Source organism: Mustela nigripes, chromosome 9, assembly GCF_022355385.1.
Source record: "Mustela nigripes isolate SB6536 chromosome 9, MUSNIG.SB6536, whole genome shotgun sequence".
Taxonomy (NCBI): Eukaryota; Metazoa; Chordata; class Mammalia; order Carnivora; family Mustelidae; genus Mustela; species Mustela nigripes.
In genome coordinates, this window is record NC_081565.1 from 1,372,012 (window position 1) to 1,396,250 (window position 24,239).

The 24,239-nt window shown below is 63.4% G+C and overlaps 1 protein-coding gene across 1 annotated transcript in view; it reads left to right on the plus strand.

Moving 5' to 3' along the window:
- Positions 1–24,239, plus strand: part of CCDC187 (coiled-coil domain containing 187) — a 42,708-nt gene that overhangs the window by 11,302 nt on the left and 7,167 nt on the right. Inside the window, exons 6-19 of the mRNA XM_059412126.1 lie at positions 3,063–4,213; positions 4,458–4,552; positions 6,769–7,328; positions 7,715–7,826; positions 10,629–10,741; positions 14,790–14,854; positions 15,099–15,212; positions 16,178–16,311; positions 16,422–16,513; positions 18,904–18,989; positions 19,782–19,972; positions 20,862–20,949; positions 22,094–22,240; positions 23,132–23,268. Coding sequence (XP_059268109.1) covers positions 3,063–4,213; positions 4,458–4,552; positions 6,769–7,328; positions 7,715–7,826; positions 10,629–10,741; positions 14,790–14,854; positions 15,099–15,212; positions 16,178–16,311; positions 16,422–16,513; positions 18,904–18,989; positions 19,782–19,972; positions 20,862–20,949; positions 22,094–22,240; positions 23,132–23,268 — 3,085 coding nt within the window. The remainder of the gene's footprint in view (positions 1–3,062; positions 4,214–4,457; positions 4,553–6,768; positions 7,329–7,714; positions 7,827–10,628; positions 10,742–14,789; positions 14,855–15,098; positions 15,213–16,177; positions 16,312–16,421; positions 16,514–18,903; positions 18,990–19,781; positions 19,973–20,861; positions 20,950–22,093; positions 22,241–23,131; positions 23,269–24,239) is intronic.

A 24,239-nucleotide genomic window follows, 5' to 3' on the forward strand; every position in this document is an offset into this window, starting at 1 on the left:
GAAGGAAAATGAAGCCCAATATTTAATTTCAGATTATAGCCCCTCACTTTGCATTTTTTATCATAGATTAGGTCGGCCCTGGAACTCTGACAGGGCACCTGGGGACTTCATCCATTTCCACAGATTAAAAATCCTCTTGTAAAAAAAATTAATTGCCATTAAACTGCTCGGCAGAAGAAAAAATGTGCCCATCAGGACCCATTTATCGACCTAGACCCTTCTGGCGGGCTAATGGGGGGTGAGCGGCCAGAGATGGAGGGGCCTGGGAGGGGTCTGGCCAGCAGGCAGCCCCCTTGCCAGGGGCGGGGGTCCCTGCGTGGTGTCCCCACAGAGGGAGCCGTGGTGGTGATTTCGCGCAGTTCAGCAGTGCCCGGGGCCAGGGCGCAGGAGTCTTGCTGGGGAGCCCCACCCCACTGGTCCCTTCCAAAACCCCGACTCGCCCTCCCCAGCCAGCACCTGCGGTGAGAGTAACCACTTTCCTGCTTGTGGTCCTGCAGACGGGGAAACCAAGTGAAGTCACTCACCCCAAGGCCCATAGCCTATCCCGGGCAGAGCTGGAGTCGGACCTGGCTCTTACCTGTGGGTGTCCCAGGGGTCTGTGTGAGAGTGTGTGGCCTCAAGGGCCCTCCCTGGAGGAATGTGGCCTTGGGGGCAGGTCCTGGAGGGATGTGGCTCTACAAAGGGCAAGACTGCAAGGTGGTGTAGCCTTGGGTCTTGCCCTGGAGGCCTGGGCTTCAGGGTGTGACCGAGGTTGTCCTTCCAGGTGTGGCCTATGAAGGGCATGGCTTGATGTGGCCCCTGCCCCTTTTTGGGGCCTGCTACTCTAGGCCTGTGATTATCTCTGGGTCTAGGAGGTGGGGGAGGGATCCTGTTGGTTGCCTGGCTCCGGGGGTCAGTCTCTGCATGGTCTGGGCTATAAGGCACCCTTCCTTGGCAAAAATACCCCGCTTCGTGGGAGGCAGGACAGCTTCCTGCCTGGGAAGTCCAGCTTCCTGCCCAGGGCTGGCTCAGGGGGAGATGCAGTGTGCGTGTGTGTATGCCTGTGTGTGTGTGCATGTATGTGAGCATGTGTCTATGTGTGTGAACACACGTGTTCCCATCTGTGTGTCTGTGAGTCTGTATGTATATGCGTGCATGTCTGTGTATGTGTGCGTATCTGTGTGACTGTGTGCACGTGTGTGTATGTGGGCGTATGCGTGTGTGTCTGTGTCTATGTGTATCTGTGCCTATGTGTGTGTGAGTGTGTGCTTTCTGTGCGCACACATGTGCAAGTCTGTGTGTGAGTGTGAACACACATGTGCTTGTCTGTGTACGTGTGTGCATGTCTGTGCACGTGCACATGTGCATGTCTCTGTGTGTGAACATGTGCGCACGTCTGCGTGTGTGTGCAAGTCTGTGCACACGCATATGTGCGTGTCTCTGCGTTTGTCTCCGTGAGTGTGAACACACGTGTGCATGCCTGTGTGTGAGTGTAAACACGTGTGTGCACATCTGTGTGTGTGTGCCTATCTGTGCATGTACGCATGCGCATGTCCGTGTGTGAGTGTGAACACGTGTGTGCGTATCAGGGGATAGCTAAGGCTTGGCCACTGCTCTGGCCTCTGCCAGCAGCCTGGTCTGTAATGGGGGTGCTGATGCCGGCAGTGGTGTGTGCTGTGGGATTATGAAGTAGGGCTTTCATAAGTGACGTTTCTTATGTGGCAGCATCTGCTGTGGAAAGCTCATTCATGCTTCAGAGGCAGTGGGCATCTGTGTCCCTGCTCCCTGGGACCCCTCGTCCCATGGCCGGGACATGCTCATAGGTGGAGCCCCACAGCAAAGACCGTGCGTAGTCCGATCAGGGGCGAGGTCCGCCATCGTACAGACTCGCCCTCGCGCCGCCTCCCGACTCTGGCCCTTGCTGGGATGGGCCGGCGTTGACCCAGGATGTGCAGGGCACGTGGGCCCATGGCCTTGGTTTTACTTGGCTTTACAGGCAAAGCCGTGGGGAACGGGTTTTGTTATCCCACTGATCGAGTGTCAAAGAAGTCAGGTCACCATCCAGAGTCATCCTGGGACTCGGCCAGGCCGAGTGGCTGAGGCTCCCCCCAGCTCCTCTGAGAGTGTGTGACCTGTCTCCGGGGGCTTCTGGGGGCCGAAGACCTCCTCGTGTCGGCCGCCTTCGGAAGGTCCCAGCCACTCCGCTGTGTGTACGTTTTCTCTGTTTAAGATTCTGAGTTGGTTGGTGTGTACGCCTGGAGGAAAGGACCAGCCCTGGTGAGGGCCCTCCTCGGGCCCGCTCCTGCCTTCCCCAGGCTTCGGAGCAAGGCTCCCTCCAGAGACCAGTCCCCCACCGTGGACTTAGGTAGCTGGTACCTCTCCGCCTGGGCCCTCCCTGCTCTGCTAGGACGTCTGGAGGGTGAGCTCGGAGCAGGGAGGAGGTGGCCTTGGGTGTTGCAGCAGCTTTTCCCCGGCGGCCTGTCGAGCGCCCTGCCAACCCACCATCAGGACTTGGAGAAATCCTTATCTTTAAAAGCCAAGGAGGGGGCGCCTGGGGGGCTCAGTGGGTTAAAGCCTCTGCCTTCGGCTCAGGTCATGATCCTAGGATCCTTGGATCGAGTCCCGCATCGGGCTCTCAGCTCAGCAGGGAGCCTGCTTCCTCCTCTCTCTCTGCCTGACTCTGCCTACTTGTGATCTCTGTCAAATAAATAAATAAAATCTTTAAAAAAATAAAAAAATAAAAAAAAAAATAAAAGCCAAGGAAAGGCTCCCAGGAGGCAGGCCCCAGCCGTCTAGTGTTTCCACCACCATAGGGAGTGCAGGATAAGAGCGTCAGTGGTTCCTCTAGCAAACATACCAACCCCCACTCATGCTGTTTCCGCCAAGTCTAGAGTGGGTGTCTCTGTGCCGGGTGCTGGGCAGAGTCTTGAGTCACCCCCATGCAGCACCTGAGCCCACGATGTGTGTGAGGGCCTAGGGGCGAGCTCCCTGGGAGCAGGGTGGAGAGTGCCTGGGCGGGGAGCTCGCTCTGCTCCTTCTGGAGCCCCACAGCTCCGGACACCTGTGACCACCTGTCTTTGCAGGAGATAGCAGGAAAGTCGGAGCGGCCGAGAGCTCCCCCGTCTGCCCCCGGATGCCCAGCCCAGCCTCTGTCTGCCATGACCCGCCACTGTCCACCAACACACCGCATCTGGCTTCTTGTGATCAGCCTATGACCATCCAAAATGCTTTGACTATCCTTAGAGACCTCCGCCAGCAGATCCAGGCCGGGCTGGAGCTGGCCCGGCATCGCCACCCCACCGGAGGGCTAGAGCTAGGACAGTCAAACCTGTGGCTGCAGGACACAGCAGGGAGGAGGCAGTGGGGCCCCTGGGGCACCCCAGATGTACGGGGCTCCTTCTCGAAGAGTCCTCAAGCAGGGTTGAAAGGGAGGCGCTCCTCCCAAGACCGTGCCAGCAGCTTCCCCACTGGGAATTGCTGGAGCACCCTAGCTGGGCCGGAGTCCTATCCCCAGAGGACTGGAGCGGCCCAAGGGCGGAACCCCTCTTTCCAGAGGCCCGGGGATCCCCCCGAGAAGCTGACCTCTTTGCCTCAACGGCCCTGGAGCGCCTTGGCCGGGCAGGCCTCCAGGACACAGCGGACTGGAGCGGCCCAAGGACGGAACCCCTCCTTCCAGAGGCCCGGGGGTCCCCCCGAGAAGCTGACCTCTTTGCCCCAACAGCCCGGGAGCGCCTCACTCGGGCGGGCTTCCAGGTCCCAGCGGACCTGGGCCACTTATGCAGACTGGAAGACCCCTGCCCGAACAGCCTGGAGCCCTTGTGGCCCACGGTCCTGGAGCGCCTCCTTCCCACAGGGCACCAGCACCCTGGGCAAGGCCAGAGGCTCGCACCCGCCGCCCTCGGAGATGGAGCACAGCTGGCTGAGGCCCACCGGAGGTGCACCTGGGAGAGAGGAGGGGCGGGTGCCGCCGCCCTGCCCGAAGCCCCGGGGGGCCCTGGGCCACCCCTATAGTGCCGAGGCGCTGCGGGAGTTCATGCGCCAGAAAACTCAGGCCCGGCGGCGGCAGGCCTTGGAGGAGAAGGCCTCGGCCGTGCGCGCCCTGGAGCTGAGGAACCAGCGGCTGCAGGACGTGTACAGGAAGCAGAGGGAGGCCGTCCTCGGCAAGGCTGTCCCTATGGTCTCCCAGACGACCCCTGGCATAGTGACCTTCTTCCCACACTGTGCACAGTCCACGGTAGGTGCTGGGGGCGGTGGGGGTGTGGGGCTGGCCAGCTCAGCCTCCGGGTTCCCAGCAGACCCAGAGACTGCCTCCCCAGGCCATGGAGGGGAGGGACCCACTGCCTCTGCCCTGGAGGGGGAGCCCCCACGGGGTCCAGCCTGAGTGCCTCCAGAGGTCAGGGCTCGTGTGGGGCTGAGACACAGGGTCTTGGGGTCTTCCGGCCTGGCCAGGGCTCTGACTGTGCTCCCTTCTGGTCTAGGGCCTGGAAGCTCCCGGGAGCCTGGGGTCGCCTGTGCTGGAATGGAGCAAGGTGACCTCCGGCATGGTGCTGGGGGACCAGGAGGCCCCGGGCAGGTGGGTAGATGGGCTGCCATGGCTGGGTGGGGCTCCCTCTGCCCAGAGCCGATGATCATGGGGGATACTGGATCTCATGGCCCATTCACGGTGCACGAGGCAGGGGCATCGAGCCACCCCCCGTGTTGGGGGACCACGCCCTCTCCCTGCTCACAGAACATCTCAGCACCCCACCTGAAAGCAAACCGCATGCCCAGCAGCTGCTGCCCCAACCGCCTGGCTGCATTCTGCCTCTGTGGACGCATCTGTAGGGGGCGCTCCCAGGAACGGGGTCCCGCAGCACCTGGTCGTTGGGGTCTGGCTTCTTCCTTGGAGCATGTCTTCTGGGTTCACCTGCTGTAGTGCGCCGTGGGCCTTCGTTCCTTCTCTACGGCCAAATAAGATTCCGGGCGCGACCTGCTGCACAGGCGTGGCCGTGGGCCAGCTGGTGGGCGTTTGGGCCGCCTCCCCCTTTCGGCGGCAGCGAATGAGTTGTTGGGCTGCCCGTCTTGTGTCAGGCTGCAGACCTGGGAATGACCTTGCCGGGCCTCTCCGGGGGGGGGGGTCTGCGTTCCATTCCTGGGGGGCCGGCCGGCGGCTTTCCTCACGGGCCGTGCCATTCCGCACCCGCACCCCCAGCAGGGTCCCCGCTTCCTCTGTGCTCCGCGGCCTCCATCTCCGTGTTTTCCCTTCCGTGTGCGTACTTTGTTTTTTAAGACTGTATTTATTCGAGAGAGAGAGAGAGCAAGAGCAGGGGAGGGGCGGGGGGGTGGAGCGCGCTGAGCAGGGAAACCGAGACAAGACTCGATCCCAGGGGCGCCTGGGTGGCTCAGAGGAAAAAGCCTCTGCCTTCGGCTCAGGTCATGATCTCAGGGTCCTGGGATCGAGCCCCACATCGGGCTCTCTGCTCAGCAGGAAGCCTGCTTCCCCCTCTCTCTCTGCCTGCCTCTCTGCCTACTTGTGATCTCTGTCTGTCAAATAAATAAATAAATAAAATCTTTAAAAAAAAAAAAATCTTATAAAAAAAAAAAAAAAAAAAAAAAAAAAGACTCGATCCCAGAACCTCGGGATCATGATCTGAGCGGACGGCAGACGCCCAAACGAAGGAGCCCCAGGTGCCCCGACTATTGTGTTTGCTAACGGAGCCCGGGCAGCTGTTCCGAAGGTCCCTCCCTGGGCAGCCTCTGGAGGGGTCAGGAGTCCGTCCCCCATGTTGCTCAGGGCACCCCTGCAGGGCCCCGGTCCACAGAGCAGCCCAGGAGGCTGCGTGGTTTTTACCTGTTTAAACTTGATGTCTGGTCGGTGCAGCTCAGTGAGCGCTTACAGGCTCCTGCCCCCGGACCTGAGCGACCCGCACCCACAGGCAGCCCCTTCCTCTGCAGACAGGCCAGCAGGGGGGCTCCTGGCCGCGCTGACCTGATGCCCCCCCGGGTCCTCCCCGGCAGGCAAGGCTGTGGATCCTTCGTCTTCCTCCTTGTGTTCTTTTTTCCGTCCACATTTTAGAGAAATTGTAGGGAAATACACGTAACGTGGATTCACCGTCTTCACTGCTTTTACGTGCACAGTCTGGGGGCATCGGCGCACTCACACTGCTGGGCACTGTCCCCGCCGTCCGTCCCCAGGACGTGGTTGTCTGCCAACACCGGACTCTGTCCCGTGGAACCCTGTTCCCAGCCGCCAGCACCCCACTCCCCCTCCCTGCATCTGTGGTCTGACTCCTCTGGGCCCTCCTGGGAGCGGATCCTTCGGGGTCGGTCCCTCCGTGCCCCGCAGACCTCGCTGGGGACCACGGCCTCCTCGTTCATCTGCGGTGTGGCTGGTGTCGGGATTCCTGCCTTTTTACGGAAAAGTGATGTTTCTGTTATTGTTGAGTTGCAGGCGTTCCTCATACATGTGGGCATTGACCTTATGAGATATGGGGCTTGTGACAACGCTCCCCTCCCGGGCGCCGCGGTCTTGGCTGCCGTTCGTCCGCGCGCACAGCTGCGCGTCCGAGACTCTTTGCTTCATCTGTTTCTTCCCTCGTCGCCCAGGCTTTCAGGGTGAAACCCCAGAACTCGGTCTTTCTCAGCCCTGTGTGGCCGCCTCTTGTCTAGAGACCCCGTAGCCACACCTCCAGCCGCAGAGAGTCACTGTCATCAGACGCGCTCCTTCCCAGAAGCTGTGCCAGGCTCACCCCTGCACGCCTGTGCTCCAGCGCGCCGCGGCCTGACCCTCCGCACCTTCTCTCCCTGCAGCTTCTGCCTGTGTTTGAACAGAGCCTTGAACCGCTCTGAGACTCTAGAGATGGGCGGCCCCCGGGACGGCTGGGACGGTGCCCCCATGCTGACGTCCTCCCGCTCCTCCCCGGGCCCCCTGAAGCTCCAGGACCTGACCACCCGCCCCCCGCGCCCAGGCATGTGCATCTACCTGGACCCTGAGGAGAGCGAGCGCCTGGGCACCCTGGGGCCCCTGCATTTCCGCTATAAGCAGGCCCGGCTGCAGGCACTGGAGACCATGGCCAATGTCCTAAAGCAGCGGATCGACATCCTCACGGCCAAGCTGCACAGGCCGGAGACACCAGATGCTCTCAGGGACCCTGTGTCAGACCCCGGCACTGTGCCCACTGCCCGCGTCTGCTCGGGGGCCCTGGTGCCCGACGGGAGCAGAGGGGGCCCCTGGGACGGGGATGACGAGCCGGCCAGGACGCTGGTCACTCCCACCTGCTTCCTGGACCAAAGGCCGCTGCCGTGGAGCCCCGACTGGGAGAGGCGGCAGAGCGTGAGCCCAAGAGGCCACCACTACAGGGAGCCCCAAGGTAGAGCCGCTGCCCGGGCCACGAGCGGCCCCCCAGCCCCACCAAAGGCCAAGGGGACCCCACTTTCTCCCTGCCCCTCAGCTTCCTCTCCCTAAAAGGGAGTAGCAGATGTCCGGGCCACCTGGGGGGTCGCTGGGGACAGTCCTGGCAGAGCCCAGACATGCGCTGAGCTTTCCATCAGCTACAGACCCTGTCAACACCTTGGCCCTGGTGGGAGAAGGGGTGAGACCTGGCCCCGAGGCTTATGTGCCTGCCACCTCCCTGCCCTGCCTCCGAAGAGGGGCGAGAAAGTGGACCCAGCCCTCTAGGCCCCTCCTGTGCTGGGGGTGGGGGTGACCCTCCCTCCATCCCCACTGCCCCCTCAGCGGCTCCTTCCTGTCTGCCAGTTGCTGGTGTCCATCTCCCCAAAGGTTTCACTGAGGACGGGCGTTTGGAGCTGGATAACAGGCTGGCAAGAAACACGGCTTCCTTCCAGACACTCGGCCCCTTCATCGGGAGGTGAGCCTGCGCGTCCCCCACACACCCCCACACCACGGGCTGCTGGCAGGGCACAGCGGGTGCACAGGGGTGCACGGGGGTCTGGGTGCAGCCGGGCTGCTGGGGGAGGGACCCAGCTCCTGACCCAACCGTGAGAAGCCCCCACACCAAGATCAGGCCCCGCCGGCTCTGGCGCTGGCCACACGGTGGCTCAGGGACGCCACTCTGGCTGGGCTGTGGGCAGTGGGCTCCCTACCCCAGCCGGACACTGCTGGCCTCACCATCTTGGGCCCCGTGTCCCATGTCTAAGTGCTCAGGACCACCCACCCACGGACCCTGCACCTTCCTGTGGCTTTCCTCCCCAGCACAGCCTGAGGCCTTTTGGGGATCCCTTGGTGGAACAGGACACTTGCTGCCAGCAGGGGGCAGCATTGGGCTGGGCGTCAGGTTCTCCGCCACCAGCACCCCAGCCCCAGTGGAGAGGTCAGGGAGGGGAGAATCCCCAGAGGCTGCCCTGGGGCCTGAGCTCCAGGCCGACACCCCACATCTGCACGTCCCCCTGCTGCACGGCGGGCAGAGGGCCCAGCTGCTCACACCGCCGGGGGTTCCCACCCAGGAGCCCTCCCCATCCCCCACCCCGTACCCCTGGCCCCGACCATGCTGTGCAGGGTCGTGCCCTGGATGGTCCAGCAGCCTTCCTGGGCAGGGGTCAGGGCACAGGGACTTGCGGGGCCCTCGGCGTGTCCAGAACAGCTGCCTGGCCTGTCCCTTGCCGTTGGCTGCTCTCAGCTCTGTGCTCTGGTCTCCTCCCTCACTGCCTGGGTCCGAGGATGAAGGTCAAAGTCTCCTTGTTCAGCTTGTGGCCTTCCCTCTGCTGCCCCAGGCTGGTGCCCCCAACGTGTCCAGACCCAGGGCCTGGCCCGTCCTACTGCCTCTCAGGCCAGCTGTTGAGTTGGGGTGAGGCCACGCCCCAGCCTGTCCCTTTCCTGCTGGGACCACGGGGCTCTGTCTGGCCGGGCACCCAGCCTGTCCGCAGCATGGCACGGTGAGGCTGCCGGCCCCCGCTCTCCAAGGGCCCGTCCACCCCAGCATCTCTGGAAGGAAGTGTGGGGGAGGGCACGCCCCGGCTGTGTGCGGCCCCCCACAGGCCTTCCTGCACCTTGGGACTGTGCTGTCAGACCCCTGTGAGATGTGTCCTCATTCCCACTTTATGGACAGCAACACTGAGGCCCAGAGAGACCCAGTGACATGGCCAGGATCCCACAGCTCATGGGAGGCTGGACCCCAGCATCCACGGTTCTCCCACTGCGCCCATTCCCGAGTCTGGACTCACACTGGGCCCTGAGAGCTCGTCAGACGTGCAGAGTCCCTGGCCCACCCTGCCCCCACCCCCTGGCCCTCCTGAACCTGGTACACGAGTCCTGCAAGGGATCGTCTGAGAACCCCTGTCCTGGGAAGTCTAGGCCCGAGGTCACCGAGGCCCGCGGGCCCCTGGCTGTCTGAGGGTAAAGCCGCATGGGCAGTCAGCCATGGTCAGCACCAGGCTCATCAACACGCAGCGGGGCTGGGTCATGTCCCCAGAGGCAGGGACTATGTGGCCAGCAAAGCCCACGTGTTTGCTGTGTGTCCCTTTATGGGGCGTGTCTGCCGACCCTAGCTGGTCAGCCGATGGCCTCCTGGGCATCCCCTTCAAGGAGAGCCGCTGGGTAGCCCTGCAGGGACGTGTCCCCTCCTGTCCCCTCATGGTCACATGCTCCTGCAGCAGCCCCTGCCCCATCCTGGTCTTCCTGGATTCAGCCCCCTGCTCTTCCCATCGCCTCCCCTGGGCTGCTCCCTCGCCAGGAGCCTCTTCCCAGCCGCCTCCCCTGCAAGGCCATGGTCTGCAGGGGCAGGGGCCATGGGAGGAGGGCCTTGCCCGCCACCCCCACCCATCTCCAGCGGTCCCGAGTCGCTGTGTGCCTGGGAGAAACAGGAAGTGAGGCAGGGCTGTGTGTACGGCAGATGCCAGCACCCTGTTCCCACGGTCATTTCGGGACACAGCGGCTCTCCTGGCCTGCCGCTTTCTCTGGAAAGGCCCCCCTCACGCCTCCCTCCTAATCCTGTTAGTGACATGTGCTGGCCAGGCTCAGGGCAGGGGGTGAGGGTGGCCTACGTGGGGGCCGGTCTCCGAGTCCAGCCGGCCGGGTGTGACCCCTGTGTCCTCAGACACCTGGCTGGCTCAGGCTCCCTCCGTGGGATGCGGCAGCATTTCGGGCCATGAGCAGGGAGTGGTGAGGGTTAGGGCTAGTGTGTCTGCCCTGCTCTGCTCTGGGCCTGGAGGACAATACCCCTGCAGATGGTAGAAGGGACGAGAGACGAAGAGCGTGCCCTGTGCCCCTCATCCCCCGAGTGGCTGTCTCCCCACGAAGAGCGTGGCATGGGAGGAGACCCAGAGCAGGCCCGGGCTTCCAGGCGGAGGGCACTCCGGTCCCGCACAGTGCCTAGCAGTGACAGTGGAAGCCGGGCCTCAGCTGTCTGAGCTCCCGAGGGCTACTGGTCCCCGGAGTCCCAGTGCCCCCTGCTGCTGCTCACAGATGACGCCCCCCCGGCTGGGGGACACTGCTGGCTCAGCACCTAAGGGTGTCACCTGCTCACTGATGCCCTCCCATTCCTCTGGTCACAGGCCCATTCCCCTTAGGCTTCAGCTCTGGACACAGTGGGTCTGAGAGCTGCTTTGTTTAGGCCGAGGGAACCCGGGTCACTGCCCCCCATGCCCCCAGCTGCCTCGTACCGTGTGGGTGTTCCCTCCCGACTCTACTCATGTGCGTGTCTGTGTGCCCCCAGCTCCCTTGGGGTGCCAGCCGTGCTGGACCCCACCTGTGGCTCCCTGCAGCTGGAGGACGTGTCGGCGGCCAGAGGGGCAGGCTTGCTCACGCCCTGGACCGTGCGAGGCTGCGGTAAGGGCGAGCCCGCGGACAGGCCCTGGGCTGGCTGGTCGGGTGGCCGGGGAGGTCCGCCGGGGACCCCCTCCACTGCTTGATGCTCTGGTGCGTTCCTATGGGTTAGAGAGATCCTTTTCTACGTGGAGAGCGTCCACGCATCAGTATTAAAGTTTTCTGGAGGCTTTCGGGACCCAGCTGCGTGCCGTGTGCTCTTGCCACGCTTCTGTCGTGACCAACACCTGCTTCATCGAGGGTCCACTAAGGGCCCCGCTCCTGGGCCACCTCCTCTGAGCATCCGTGGGCCCAGGTTTCTCTGCCTTTCCTTTTGCTTCTGAAGGGTGTTGTCCTGGGTTTCAGGAGACTGGCAGGGGACCACGGGGCTGGTGCAGAGCCGGGGTGCAGGGGTGCGTGGGGCGGTGCCCTGCCTGGAGTGCTGAGTGGCCTGGATGGGCTGGGGGGTGCTCCTGGCACAGCGGCTGGGGACGCATGTAGAAAGCAGCCTGTTGTGGGAGGAGGGGTCCTGCCATTCCTGTCTCGTGGTCAGTCTCCCCCACCTCCCTTGCCCGGGGGACTCCCAGCCTGTGGGGTTGGCGTTGGGGAGCGTCACGCCTGGCCCTCCGTCTCCCCATCTCCTGAGGCCCCAGGAGCCTTCGCAGCCTTCTAATTCACTTGTTTGTTCCTCCCTCTGCTCTTCCAACTTGTGCCCACTGAGCCCCTGCTGTGCCCGACGCCAGCCGGTGATCTGGCCCTGCCCTGGAGGCACCTGCTTTTAGTGGGGCTGGGCGTCGGGAGACGCTCGAGTGAGGGCACACAGCATGTCAGATTCTGAGCGATAAGTGACAAGGATGAGTGACTGGCTTCCCGGCAGAGATTTCCACCCTGTTTCCAGTCCTAGAAAGTGTGGCCCAGAGAGGGGCAGTGAGGGGCCCAGGGACACCCAGGGAGGAGCCGGGATTAGGGCTTGGACGCAGGTGTCCACACCGCCCGTCCTTGGTGCCCGTCTGGAAGGTTGGCTGAGCGGGGGGTCGGGTAATGGTGGCTGGGGGTGACTGCTTCCTGGCCAAGATCCTGCAAGGGGGTGAGGCTCTGGCCTTCCCTCCGGCGGGGGCAGCCTGCTTCCTCGCCCCCAGCCCCGTCCACCACGCCCGCAGGGCCAAGCAGCAGGAGTGGCTTCTTCCTCTTGGGAGGGGCATCCACGGTGGGGGCCACGGTCCCCAGAGACCCCCTGAGAGGCCCCGGCAGGAGTGAGCTCTCCAGTCCCTGCACCAAGGTTGGGGTGAGGACCCAGGAGGCTCTGGCTTCGGTGGCTTCAGGGGACAGTGGGGACGGCCCCCGGGCCTGACCGCACCTCCACACCTGGGCCCTGGCTGCCAGGAACCTGGCGCAGCTGTGTGTTCCTGAAAGCTAGGGGAGCACAGGTGGCCCTTTCTCTCAACCGTCAAATGGGGTGACGAGAAGCTCAGAGTTGAGCAGAAAGCCCGAGACCCTGAGGACAACCACTGCGGGGCTCTGAACTTCCACTGCTGCTGGTTAGCAGTGCCCTGTCACTCCGGCCCTTCTGAGGGCACCTGGCACACGTGCACCCCCCGACTCGCGCTCCCTGCGCGGAATCTGCCTTCGTGGGGGGGTCAACATCAGCGGGGAGCGGGCAGCCCTGCCTCGAGCCATGGGGAGGGGCATGAGAGCGGAGAAGGGGACCCTCTCCGCATCCCAGTGGGAAAACCATCCGGCACCGGCTGCGAGGACACCCACCACCGAGGTGTGAGCTGCCCCGCGGACTCATTCGGGGGCAGTGGTCAGGGGCTCGGTCACTGGCAAGGACGGGCCTTCCTTCAGAGCAGCCCCTCTCCGCAGGTGCCTCTCCACTAGGCGAGGGGCCAGGCTGACTTAGAGGGCCCCATGCCACCTGCCATGGGGCCTCGGGGTCCCCAGGGCTCCCATCCACACCTGCCGTGCTTCCAGAAAAAGGAGACAGGCAGAGCTGTCCCTGCTCTGGGACATGTCCGTGAACAGCCTTCCGGGAGCCTCGGAGTCTGGTCTGGGAGGAGCTGTCGGCCAGGGCCCTGGCAGCTTCCACCAGTGGAACCTGAGGCCAGGTGTCAGGCTGTCCAGAAAAGCCTGCTCCTCTCCCTGGCCCCACCTCCAGACTGCCTCTCCAGGAGGCAGGGAGCAGGATGGAAGACAGGTGGAGGCTCACCCCAGCTTCTCGCTCCCTCCCACGTCGCTCCTTACACTGACCGTGGGGCAGGGCCTGTCTCTCTGTGCACAGACTGAAATTCTCCCGCAGGATCTCTTTACCCTGAGGCTACAGGCTGCCCCCAAGACTCACTTGAAATCTGAGCTGCCTGCATCTGGAGTGGCTGAGAGCAGGATCTCAGGTAGCCAGAGACCAAGCAGCGAGCACACCAGAGCGCATGTGCCCGGCTTGCGTGCGACACCTCCTCCAGGAAGCCTCCCAGACGACACTTGGGCTGCGCCAGGTCCTACCGCTCCCTCAGTCAGAGCTTGTGGGCCGTGAACACTTGACGGTCTGAGACCACGTTATCTGGCGGAACCCTCTGGAAGGAGGAGAGTGTTCTAGATTCTGAGAGATCCAGTATGGTAGCCATCAGCCACATTGGCTGTCTAGCTGGGATACGGGGCCAGTGTGGCCGAAGCATGGCATGTTGGGTTTTAGTTCCTTTTCACTTAAGTGTAAATGGCACGTGTGGTGGCCAGTAGCCCGGGCCGGAGACCAGGAGACGTCAGCTCCTGGGCCAGTGGTGCTCCCTCTCGGGGCATGGTATCCTGTCAGCTCCCTTCCAGCTTCGGGCCTGATTCCCTGAGCCGAGCCTCACAAGTGGGGACACGCTTGTCATGACACACCTGCTGTGGGGACAACCGGCTTTCGCCCAGGTCACGGCTGAGAGCTCAGGGCCACGGAGCCCGTGTCTGCCTGGTGACCAGGGGGTGCTGACGCGGTGTGGCCCTCCCTGGAACTGTGAGCCTGCTGGGTGCCTGCAGGGTGGTCGGGCCTGGGGGTCCCGAGCATCTTCTTCTCTGCCTCCAGCTTCTCCCAGTGGCCACAAAACAAAAGCAAGAGAGGATATTTCCTTCTTGAGGGAACTTGAGCTCAAAAGAGACTTCAAGCCGTTCTCCCCAGTGGGTCTCCGTTCCCCGTGGAGGCCAGCAGGGAGGGAAGGGGGACCCCACGCTCAGCACCCATTAGATGGCCTGAGCCCCTGCTTCTCCCCTGCTTTGTGCTTCAGAGTTTTCTCAGAGCTGTGCAAATGCCCTGGGGCTGGTTTCACTGCAGTCCACAGCCCCTCCATCCATGGAAAGCTGGGCCACTCTGCTCTCTCTGGAGCAGGAGAACAGTCTGGGGGACGACTTTCTCTCTGTACCCTGGCCAGTGATGGCAATGGTCATCCAGGAGGCACCAGTAGAGCCTAAGCCCTGGGAGTGAGCCCGCACGCCTTCCTCTGCCCGCTCCCACCAGGCACAGGCCCAGAAGACAGAAGATGGGCTGAGGAGGGAGCAGCGACCACCCCTCTGACCATGGAGTCGCCCTAGAGTCAGCCAGCCACCCAGGAGCCAGGAGCACCAACGGTGTGCAGAGCCCGAGCCGAAGCCCCCCACTGCCCTTAGGGACTGTCGCCCTGGCCGGGGAGGCGGAGGTTCCCGTGCTCATTCTCCAGAGCAAGCCCAGACATCTCAGGGACGCCTGGGGACCGACAAGCTGAGGCTCGGTCATCTCGCTGCCCGGGAGGCCGGCGTGTTCCCGCCGAGGGGCTGAAGGGCTGGCGATGTGTCCCAGGTTCCCCAGGGCAGGCAGGATGAGCCAAGGTCTGTGTGCGTGGCTCCCGCTGTCTGCGGACTCGGGCACGCCTCCCGGGAGAGTGTGGCCGAGGTTCGGGCGGCAGGAGCCCCAAGCAGAGGCGGAGTCGTCTCAGCAGCCGGCTGCCTCCCCCTGCCCCTGGCTGCAGGGGCAGTCCCCGGGGGTTGTGCTGGGAGTTGGGCGCCTGCCCTCCTGCGGGCAGAGGGCAGAGGCCGCTCAGCTGCCCCTTCTCTGTGGCTTCCGCAGGTCAGCACTCCAGGCACCTTGCCAACATCCCCTGGAAGTCCCTGAGCTCCCTCAAGTCCCTGCAGGTGTGTCCTGCCCCCACCCTGTCGGGCTGATGACAGCTGCGTCCCCCGGGAGGCCCGCCTCGGTGGGGCTGGGAGTTACTCTCGTCCCCCTGAGGCTGAGCAGAGAGGCTGAGTGGGGGGTTTCTGGGGGCGTCCCTCAGGGAAGTGTGGCACCACCTCCCTCTGGGGCTTAGGGCTTGGGGGGCAGCCATGGGGGCAGCACTGTGGGGCCCCCCAGGAATCGAGGCTCGGGCCCTCCCTGCAGCTGGACCAGGAGAAGCCAGAGCAGGGGCTGGCGCTTCTGCGGCAGCGGGCGGAGCTGGAGGTCTGGGAGACGCAGAAAGCCCTGGACCAGCTGCTCTTCAAGCACCAGTTGGAGGTCAGTTGGCCCGCGGGCTGGAGGGGTCTCCACGGGCATGGTCCACTCCCTGCCACGGAGCAATGCCACCCCGCCTGCCCCAACTCCAAGCCCGGGGCCCCCCCAGATGGATTCGGCTCTGGGGCTGCATGCAGGCCACCTGCCCTTGTGGGAGGGTGCGGCCACAGTGTCACCTAAACCACGGGCCCACGATGCCCGGAGGAGGACAGCATGGCTGCCTGCCAGCAGCCAGCTCCGTGGGCCACACACAGACGCTCAGTTTAAAGCAGACACAGGACGTTTCGGCCCACGACTAACCCAGGGGCTCCTGGCTGAGGGCACTGATGACCACCTGAGCCGCTGTCCTGGGCGTGTTGGCACCCACCCGAGTCTTGGGCCCTCTGCTGAGGGCCTCGGGAGCTGAAGACGTGTGCAGGACACACAGCCCTGGCAGGTCTTCTGGGAGGGCCAGGGGCCCCACATCTCCAAACCACCTCTGCCCAGCCCCCTGCGCGTGCTGGTCCGGGTGGTACAGATGCCCCCCACCCCCTGCCCTGGGAGTGACATCTGGGGTCTCCTTGGATGTGACCAACCTTCTCTGTGGCTTTGGTTGGGGACTATTGGGATGTACTCACAGTGCAGTTGGGGAGGCATTAGCAGGAGGGTACCTGAGCCCGGGGGACTGTGTGTAACCACATACACGCATGTGCCTGTGTGTGCGGGTACCATACACACGCGCCCCCGGGTTCCAGCTCAATCCTTCCCCTGGCTGCAGCTGGGGCACAGGGCTGTGGCTCCCCGGCTGTCTGAGCCCCAGCTCTGGCCTTACTCTGTGTCTGCTCGGCCCCTGCCGCCTTCCCCCAGCCTGCCACGTCCAGCCCTGTCTGGAGGGAAGGGGCTGCTTATCAACCCCACGTGGAGGACGGATGAAGGAGGCCTCTGAGGTCGGGGCCTCCACGACACACTCTGCCTTCCTATTCTTGCAGCGTCTGATGGAGAAACACTCCCCCCAGGCCAGGCCAGACCCGGCTTTGGCTTCTGCTTCGGAGCAGGAACGGCCACAGGTGTGTCGAGTCCTGGAGCCCACCACCTCTCCGAGCACCGAGACCGCCAGTCCCAGGTGGGGCCCCGGGTGGAGCTGGCCACAGCCTCCCGACGTAGCAGAGGCCGGGCCGGCAGGGTGAAACGGGCGCAGGCGGCTGGTACCATCTCCAGCACTTTCCCCCACAGATCACAACCAGCCAGGGGCAGAGACGCTGCCACATCCTCCCAGGGTCCCCAGGAAGGACAGCAGAGACAGGAGGACAAGTCCACTTCTGCAGGTGAGTCCTCGAAACATGCACGCAGCAGGTGCCTGACCCCGTGCCTGGGGCAGGCAGAGCCCCCGCCCGAGGGCTCTCCCGGGGCTTCCCCTTCCCTTTCCCGGGCGACACCTGCCTTACACAGTTCAGGACCTCCACGAGTCTCCTTCATTGTTGGAAACACTCTGTCCCCTCTGAAGGTGTCTGCACACTCCCATTTCCCATGCTGGCTCCGGCTGGTGTAGATGGGATTCTGTCTCTGGCTTCACTCTGCCTGGACGTCCGTTCGCATGAACGGTGCCGGTGACACAGTCTTTTTGTTTTCATAAAGCCTAAGGACAAACTCCTTTCATCTTTGCCCAATGTAGACGTCCAGGTGGATGTTATTCCTCGCAGCTGACACGCTGCCCGGTCCTCCAGTTGCCGTGTTGGCAACGAGAAAGCTGGGTCAGGCTTTCTGGGGTCAGGCTCTTCTCCCACGCAGGAGGCGCCTTTCATCTCCGTCTGCCTCTCCTGCTTTCTCTTCGTTACGGGCTATGACGGGTTCGGGTGAAGCTTCTCTGTCTCTTGTGCTCGGGGCGTGTTGTGAACTTGTACCTGCAGGAGTGCTGTACTCGTTTTGTTCCGGACTGTCCAGCTGCACTCCCGTGTCCTCACCTCGCCTCCACTCACCTGGGCGTTTTGCCACCTTCGGTTCTTTCTGTGTGCTTGCTTTTTTCTTTTTTCCTTCTGTGTTTCCTTCCGGAGAGTTCCGACTGCTGTGTCTTCAAGTTCATCCCTCCTTTCCTCTGCGGGGTCCGATCTGTCACTAATCCCACTCCGCGTCTTTTTCTTCTCATGCATTTGGGCTTCGTCTCTAAAAGTTCCATCTGGACACTTTTTTATATCCCTGATTCTACTTGACTCTTTGAACATAGGGAATGCAGTTATAAATGCTTCTAAAGTCCTCCTCCGGCTCATTCTACCCTCGAGTTCTGTCACAGCCGACGGAGCACTCTCGTCATGGGCCGTGCTTTCTTGCTTCTTCACATGCCTGTTGGACACTTCGCATTTTACCCTGTTGGGAGCTACAGTTGTGTGCTGCCACACACGGTTGTGAGCTTTGTTCTGGAATGCAGTCCCTTGGACGCAGTCAGATCCTTCCAGGTGTCGCCCCGATAATTGCCAGGAGGCTGTGAGGCAGGGTTCCGTCTGCGACCAAGGCAGAAACTTCTGTGAACTCTGCCCTAAGACCCCTGGATCATGAGGTTCTCCAGTCTGGCTAGTGGAGACACGTGCGATCTAGGCCTTCTGCTCCTTCCCGTGCTTCTCTCCCCAGCATGGGTAAACCTCCTCATATGGTTCCCACTGAAGGCTCGTGGGAAACACTCCAAATCTCCAGGTTCTCCCTCTGTGACTCTCTCCTCTCTGGTCCTTCTTTCGTGAGTTTTAGCTGCCTGGGTCTCTCCAGATTTCCAGCTCCATCTCCTCTCCTCTCGAGGTCCACAAGGCTCTGCCTCAGTTTCCCCTCCGTACACTGCAGCCTAGAAACATTCTCAAGGCAGTAAGCTGCAACAATCAGAGGTCTCACCCATTGTCTGTCTCTCAGGGATCACTCGTGCTTTTTTTTTTTTTTTTTTTAATTATTTAATTTGACAGAGATCACAAGTAGGCAGAGAGGCAGGCGGGGGGTGGGGAGCAGGCTTCCCACTGAGCAGAGAGCCCTATGTGGGGCTTGATCCCAGGACCCTGAGATCATGACCTGAGCCAAAGGCAGAGGCTCAACCCTCTGAGCCACCCAGGCGCCCCTCACTCGTGCTTTATTGCCTGATGTCCGGTGTCTGGAAATTTGTTCTTTCGTATGTGTGTGTGAACATTTATGTATGTGTACTTGCATATACATATGTCACTTTTTTGTTTTATTGTATTTTAAAGTTCTATTTAGTGGGACGATAAATCACAATCCAATCCCTTTTGCTCTCTTGGTGGGAAACACAAGTCCTCAGACGAACATTTTAAAACCATAAAGTCCTTTCTGCACCCAGCCAGCGCCGAGGGACAGCTAGCAGTGCTTGGCGGTAAGAGCCGCTCAGGCTCAGATTTGGGCGCTCTCACCCCACCTGCTTGGTGCTGGACCTCAGACGGGTCACACTCTGTCCTGGGGCCTCAGTCTCTCCCTCTGTGAAACTGAAGCTGCAGAACTAAGTCCTCCCTGAGGCCCCTCTACCTTGGGTCCGGTCTTTTGTACATCAGTGGGTTCACATACAACCTCACGTTGGGACAGAGATGGTTAAATTCTCCTGCTGTGAAGCTGTGTGTGTGTGGGGGGGGGGGTACTAAACTACCCCAGACATCCTACTTGAGAGGCCCTCCTGGAGAAAAGGGCCCTGGAACCCCTGCATGACCAAACACGGTGTGCTTTCTGTCCTCAGAGCCCAGACAGGCAGTGAGAGCAGACCAAGCTCCCTACCAGCGGCCCCGGGCCAGGCTGGACCCTCGGGTCAGCCCCACCCACCAGGTACAGGGAGCCTTGTGCTGGGGAGGGGTTCAGGGGAGGCACTGGCAGCAGCGGGGGAGGAGCAGAGGGGGAGGGAGAAGCAGGCTCCCTGCTGAGCAAGGAGCCCATGTGGGGCTGGACCCCAGGATGCTGGGATCACCATCCCAGCCAAGGGCAGACACTTCACTGAGCACCCCCAGGAGCCTCTGGCAGCAGCTTTTTGACTCAGATCCTCCGGCTGACTGCCTGGAGCCATTAGGCACTGAGGCCCACCTCGCCTAGAGCCTGCACCCAGGGTGTCTCCTCTGCAGATTCTGGGCTGGGGGAGGCAGTCCCCGGCACCAGCGTCACCCACCCTTCCAACTGACATCCACCCAGGCCCCGTCGTGCCTGAGGCGGTAGGTGAGAGCAGGCATTTCGACAAAGTGCTTCAGGCAGGGCTGGTCCCCACCTTTCAGGCCGCACATTTCAGGGCAGGTGGCCCAGTCTTTCCCTGACCCTCTTGGGCACTAAGAGTGCTCAGCCTGGATCAGGGCTGGGGAGGAGCCCCAGACGATAAGTACCCCGCCCTGCCCTTGGGCGCTCACAGTCGCGAAGGGGGTACTCCGCCTCAGGAAAGGAGGCACGAAAGGGCGCCGAAAGGGCGCCGGGGGTTGTGGGGGTGGGGGGGGGTTGAGGGTTGGTGGCAGCTGGGAGGAGTAAGGGGGCAGTCCGGGAGGGCTTCTTGGAGGCGGTGCCCTCCCCTGGGCGGGGCAACGCTCCCACCCAGCGAGGCTGGTCCCGGAGTGGCCTGCTCGGTCTGCCCCACCACAGTGGAGCCTGGCGGGGCCCTGGAAAGCCAACATCGCGGGAAGCCCCGGCCACTTCACGCTCCAGATGCTCGAGCTGAGCCTGCGGGAGGAGGAGCTGCGGGCGCAGCACCAGACCGCGCTGCTGCGCCTGCGCGAGAAAGCGCTGGAGGAAAGGATGCGCGCTGAGCTGGCCTGGTTGGAGCAGCAGCGAGGGTGAGCGCATGCGCAGTCCCTCCCCCACCGCTCGGGCCCGCCTCCCGACGCCGGGCCCCGCCCCCCCCCGCGGGCCCCGCCCCCGAGCCGCGGGCCTGACCGCGTGGCTGGGGTGCAGACTGCGCCAGTCCCGGTCGTGAGGGTGTTCGCGGGAGGTCAGCGAAGCCCGTGAGGCGCCGAGAACAAACGCCCGAACCCGCCTGCGGTGCCGCCTCCCCCGGGAGCCGCGGCCGGTCCTGCCGTCGAGTCGAGCGGCGCTCCCGGCTGCTGACGGCGTTCGGACACGCGCCCCGGCCCGAGAACCTTCCCGCGCCCCCCTACGCCGCCGCCCGCAGGGCCGCGCCCCGCTCCGCACACCCCTGCAGCGGGCGGCCGGGCCTCGCGCCGCTTCCCGCCGTGCGCCCTCACCCCGAGCTGGCAGGGAGACGCCTGCAGAGCAGATGCCTGCGGGTGGGCCGTGTCCGTGAGGACGGACGCCCTGAATCCGCTGTCCGCTGGCCAGGCCATGTCCCTGACGACGGACGCCCCAATGCCGCCGTCCCTCAGGACGGACGCACCAATACCGACGCATGTTCCCTCTTTGGCTTCCAAAAAGTACACCCCAGTGAAGGGCTTCCCAGGCTGTGGTTCCACGACGTGCCCCTCCCCAAAGGACCCTCTGGGCGGCGGGAGCTCCAGGGTGCAAGGGCATGAAGCGTAGGTGGGAAGAGTGACAGCCTGGACTGGGCCCCCAGGTCCCCTGGGTTCCCCCAGCCTGTCAGAGCCATGGGCAGGGGCCATCCCGGGTCCACCTGACTGGCCAGGGCTGGCCAGGGCTGGCCATGTCTGCAGTTTTCCACATCCGCTTGCTGGATGCGAGGTGGGCAGCGGGTCCTGCCTCCTCCCCCAGGTGTCTGGGCCACGAGGGGAACACCGCGGTGCTGGCAGTCTTGGCAGAGAGGCAGAAGCAGGCCCTCAGCAGCCTTGAGCAGGAGCAGGTAAGGGCCAGCTCAGCCCCCAGGGGTGGGTGGGCAGCCGGCACCGACTCTGTCCTGCCACCCTCCAGGCTGACTCGTGAGTTCTCTGCACCACCCTGTGATAGTTCCCTGCCATCAGCGCCCTCCCGGGGAGCTCTGGACCCTGTGGTGTGAGGGCATCGTCCAGGGCCCAGGGGGGCCAGCATGGCCTTAGTCCTGCCCCCTGGGGCCTCCTGGAGCCTCGCCAATGGGAGAATGACAGCCGTGTCTGCTGCGGGGGCGACAGGGGCCTTAGCACGGCCAGCACTACCCACGGGGTATTGTGCACGACTGCAGAGGGCCTCACTAGCTGCTCCGAGCCCAGTGTCCCGGGGCCACTCTGTGGTGGGACCAGTCTTAGCCCCCCTTAGGCAGATGGAGAAACTGAGGCTCAGTGTAGGGGGCTTGCCTTGCTCAGGGACCCACAGGGGCCAGTGAGGGGTGATGTAGGTTGACAGAAACCCTCCCCCCAGATATCTATGCAGGGCATAGATACCATGACTGTGAGCTGTGAAGGCAGCTTAGAAGGGGCTTGAGTTATGTTGTGGCAATGCAGTGGTGAACCAGGCAGTCTGAGCTGCTGACCACTGGGGCTTGAGCAAGGGACCCAGCTCTTGGGAACCTTGAGAAGGGACATAGCTCTTCTAACCTATGAAAGCTGCCACCACCTGGGGAGGGTGCGCGAAGACCAAGCGGGTGCTCTGGGCAAGGTGGCTCTGCCGAACGGCATCCCTCCAGAGGCAAAGCAGGGACCAGAGGACACCTGTGGACAGTTTAATGAAGGGACAGGTCCAGGGGCTGGGGGCAGGGCCCAGAACCTGGAGAGAGGGAGGGCTATGTGGGGGAGGGCAGAAGTGCAGCCAGCCTGTCCCGACCCACGTTGAGGGGGTCCAGGGAACAACACCCTACCTTCCCTCCCGCCTCCTGCCAAGCCTCCTGTTGGCCAAACCCAAGGGTGGCCAACATGCTGAGCAGGATGAGGAACGCACCTGGAGCGGCTCAGGGAAGGCCCCTCTGGAGCCAGGATGCCCCCCAGACTCCCCCTTCCCCGCTCATCACTCTAATCCTGTGGGTCTCTCTCTGCGCATGGCTGGGGTTTTGCTGACTTCTCCTCTGGCTGGTTCAGAGAGCAATCCGATGCCTGCAGAACGCCCACCGCTTCTCGCACGAGGAGAGGAAGCTGCTTCTGCAGCACCAGAGGGACATCCTGTCCCTGCGGACAGCTGTGGCACAGCTGCAGCAGGAGCTCAAGGCCCAGACCGGGCTGCCTCAGGTGGGTGCACTCCCCAGGCTGGAGACCTGTCACCTGCCACCCGGTTGCTCTGTGGGACAGTGCAGGAGCCCCGTCAATATGCCTCAACCCAGAGCGGGGAGGGCCTGGGAGAGGTCTAATGGGAGGGCAGGAGGCAGTCGCCTCCTGCAGGGACCAAGGAGGTTTCCCGGATACCACAGTCCTGGTCGGTCTCTCCAGGGGGATCCAGACCACCCCCCCCCACACACCATAGTAGGGGTCAGGGGTGGGGGTGAGAAGCCCAGTGGGAAGGAGGGGGTTAGACTAGAGCTGGGGATGGGGCTGGGGCTGGTGGCGGCTGAGGCAAGAAGGAAGGGTGGCCTGGGCTCCTAGGGGGACAGCCCCTTGGGGAATGCCAAGCAGCGAAGGTGTCCTTGCTCCAACTGCCCGTCCCCACCAGCTGTCGCATGGAGGGGGTCGTGTGGACACTGAGTGGGGCGGCCGTCCCCAGCCTCAGTGTATCCTCGGTTGAGATGGGGATGCTGACACGGCCTCACCTGGCGGGGTGAGGATGGAAAGAACTGGGCTCTGCGGGGTGAGCAGCAGGTGGTGTGTGCCCTGCCCTAGGCTGGCCTGCAGGACAGGTGACCCGGGACTGCCCATTGCCAGAGCGTGGCCTTGAGTGTGGGTACGGTGACCCGGGGCAGCCTCGGAATCCAGCCCCGGGCCTTACGTCTGCATCTGCCAGGGGGCAGTTAGTTCCGATGCAGGCTGCCTGGGAGGTTAGAGCCGCCTGTCTCCGCCGGCGAGAGCGCCAGCTTCCACGCCGCAGCCCGGGCAGCCAGCGGCCTCCGCACATGCAGCCTACCCCCAGCATTGCCTGAGCAGGTGACACAAGTGTGTTTCACACTGCTTTCCGGTGCTGTTTCTCAGAGGTCTGGCCCCAAAGTCAAGACCACTCAGGTGGAGGGGCCAGCACAGGGCGATCTGTGCCCGTCAACACCACGTGGGCCTGGCGACCCCACCAGCCCCAGCCCCCGGAGAAGCTCCGAGAGCCCACGCGCCCAACAGTGAGTTGTCAGCGGCACTCCTGGTCTCCGTGCTCACCATTAAAGCCTTTCCTGTGCCGAGTGGCCCCGGTACTCATGGCTGCTGGGCCCTGCACGTCTCAGTCCTGCTGGTGGGGAGGGGGCGGCCCTGGAGACCCCAAGGGGACCCTGCTCCAGCTGACCGGCCCATGGGGATGTGGGCAGAGGCCAGCGTGGCCCTGGGGTCCAGTGGGAGGAACACAGCAGAGGAGCACAGCGCTGGCTCACGCCTAGCTGGGCTGCTGGCTAGAGTGTGGCCCTGGGGTGCCCTCCCTTCTCTGAGCCCGGCTCCTCATCTGCCACCATGCCTTGGCTACGTGGGGTACAGGGAGACAAAACAACTAGACAGGCTTTGCTGGGAGGCAGCAGGTGGCCCCTGTGTGCCCCCCCCACCCCCAGCAGCCAGGAGCCTCCCTGGAGGCTGGCTCGGGGCTTTGCTACCAGCTGTGACGGCTGGGCCTTTTCTCCCAGGCCTGGCCACGTGGCTGCTGGCCTCGTTTTGCCACAACAGGGCCTCTCCTGGCCGATGAGAGGGGCGCTGCCCTGCGAGGGTCGAGGGGGAGTCCAACGACCAGAGCCCTGACCCAGAGCCCTGTGGGAGAGAGCGAGCTGCTTTTCCCATCACGACTGTCCTACATCCCTTCTCTTCTGCCTTAATCAAATGGCCCCAGGGCTGTCGGCCCACCAGCCAGACTCTAATCCCAGCAAGCTGGGGAAGAGGACACAGGAGGCAGCCCCTACCGTGGGAAGGCCTCGCCGCCCCCACCAGGAGCGGCCTTCACAGGGACCCCCGCCTGCCTGCGGGAGCACCAGCGCCTCCAGCAGCCCTCTGACCACGTGGCAGGACCCTTTGCCTGCCTCCTCTGCACAAGCGGGTCTTGGCCCACTCGGCTGCCCGACCGCAAGCCCCGCGTGCCTTCCCCGTGAGAGGACTTTGCAAGTAAATCTCAGCG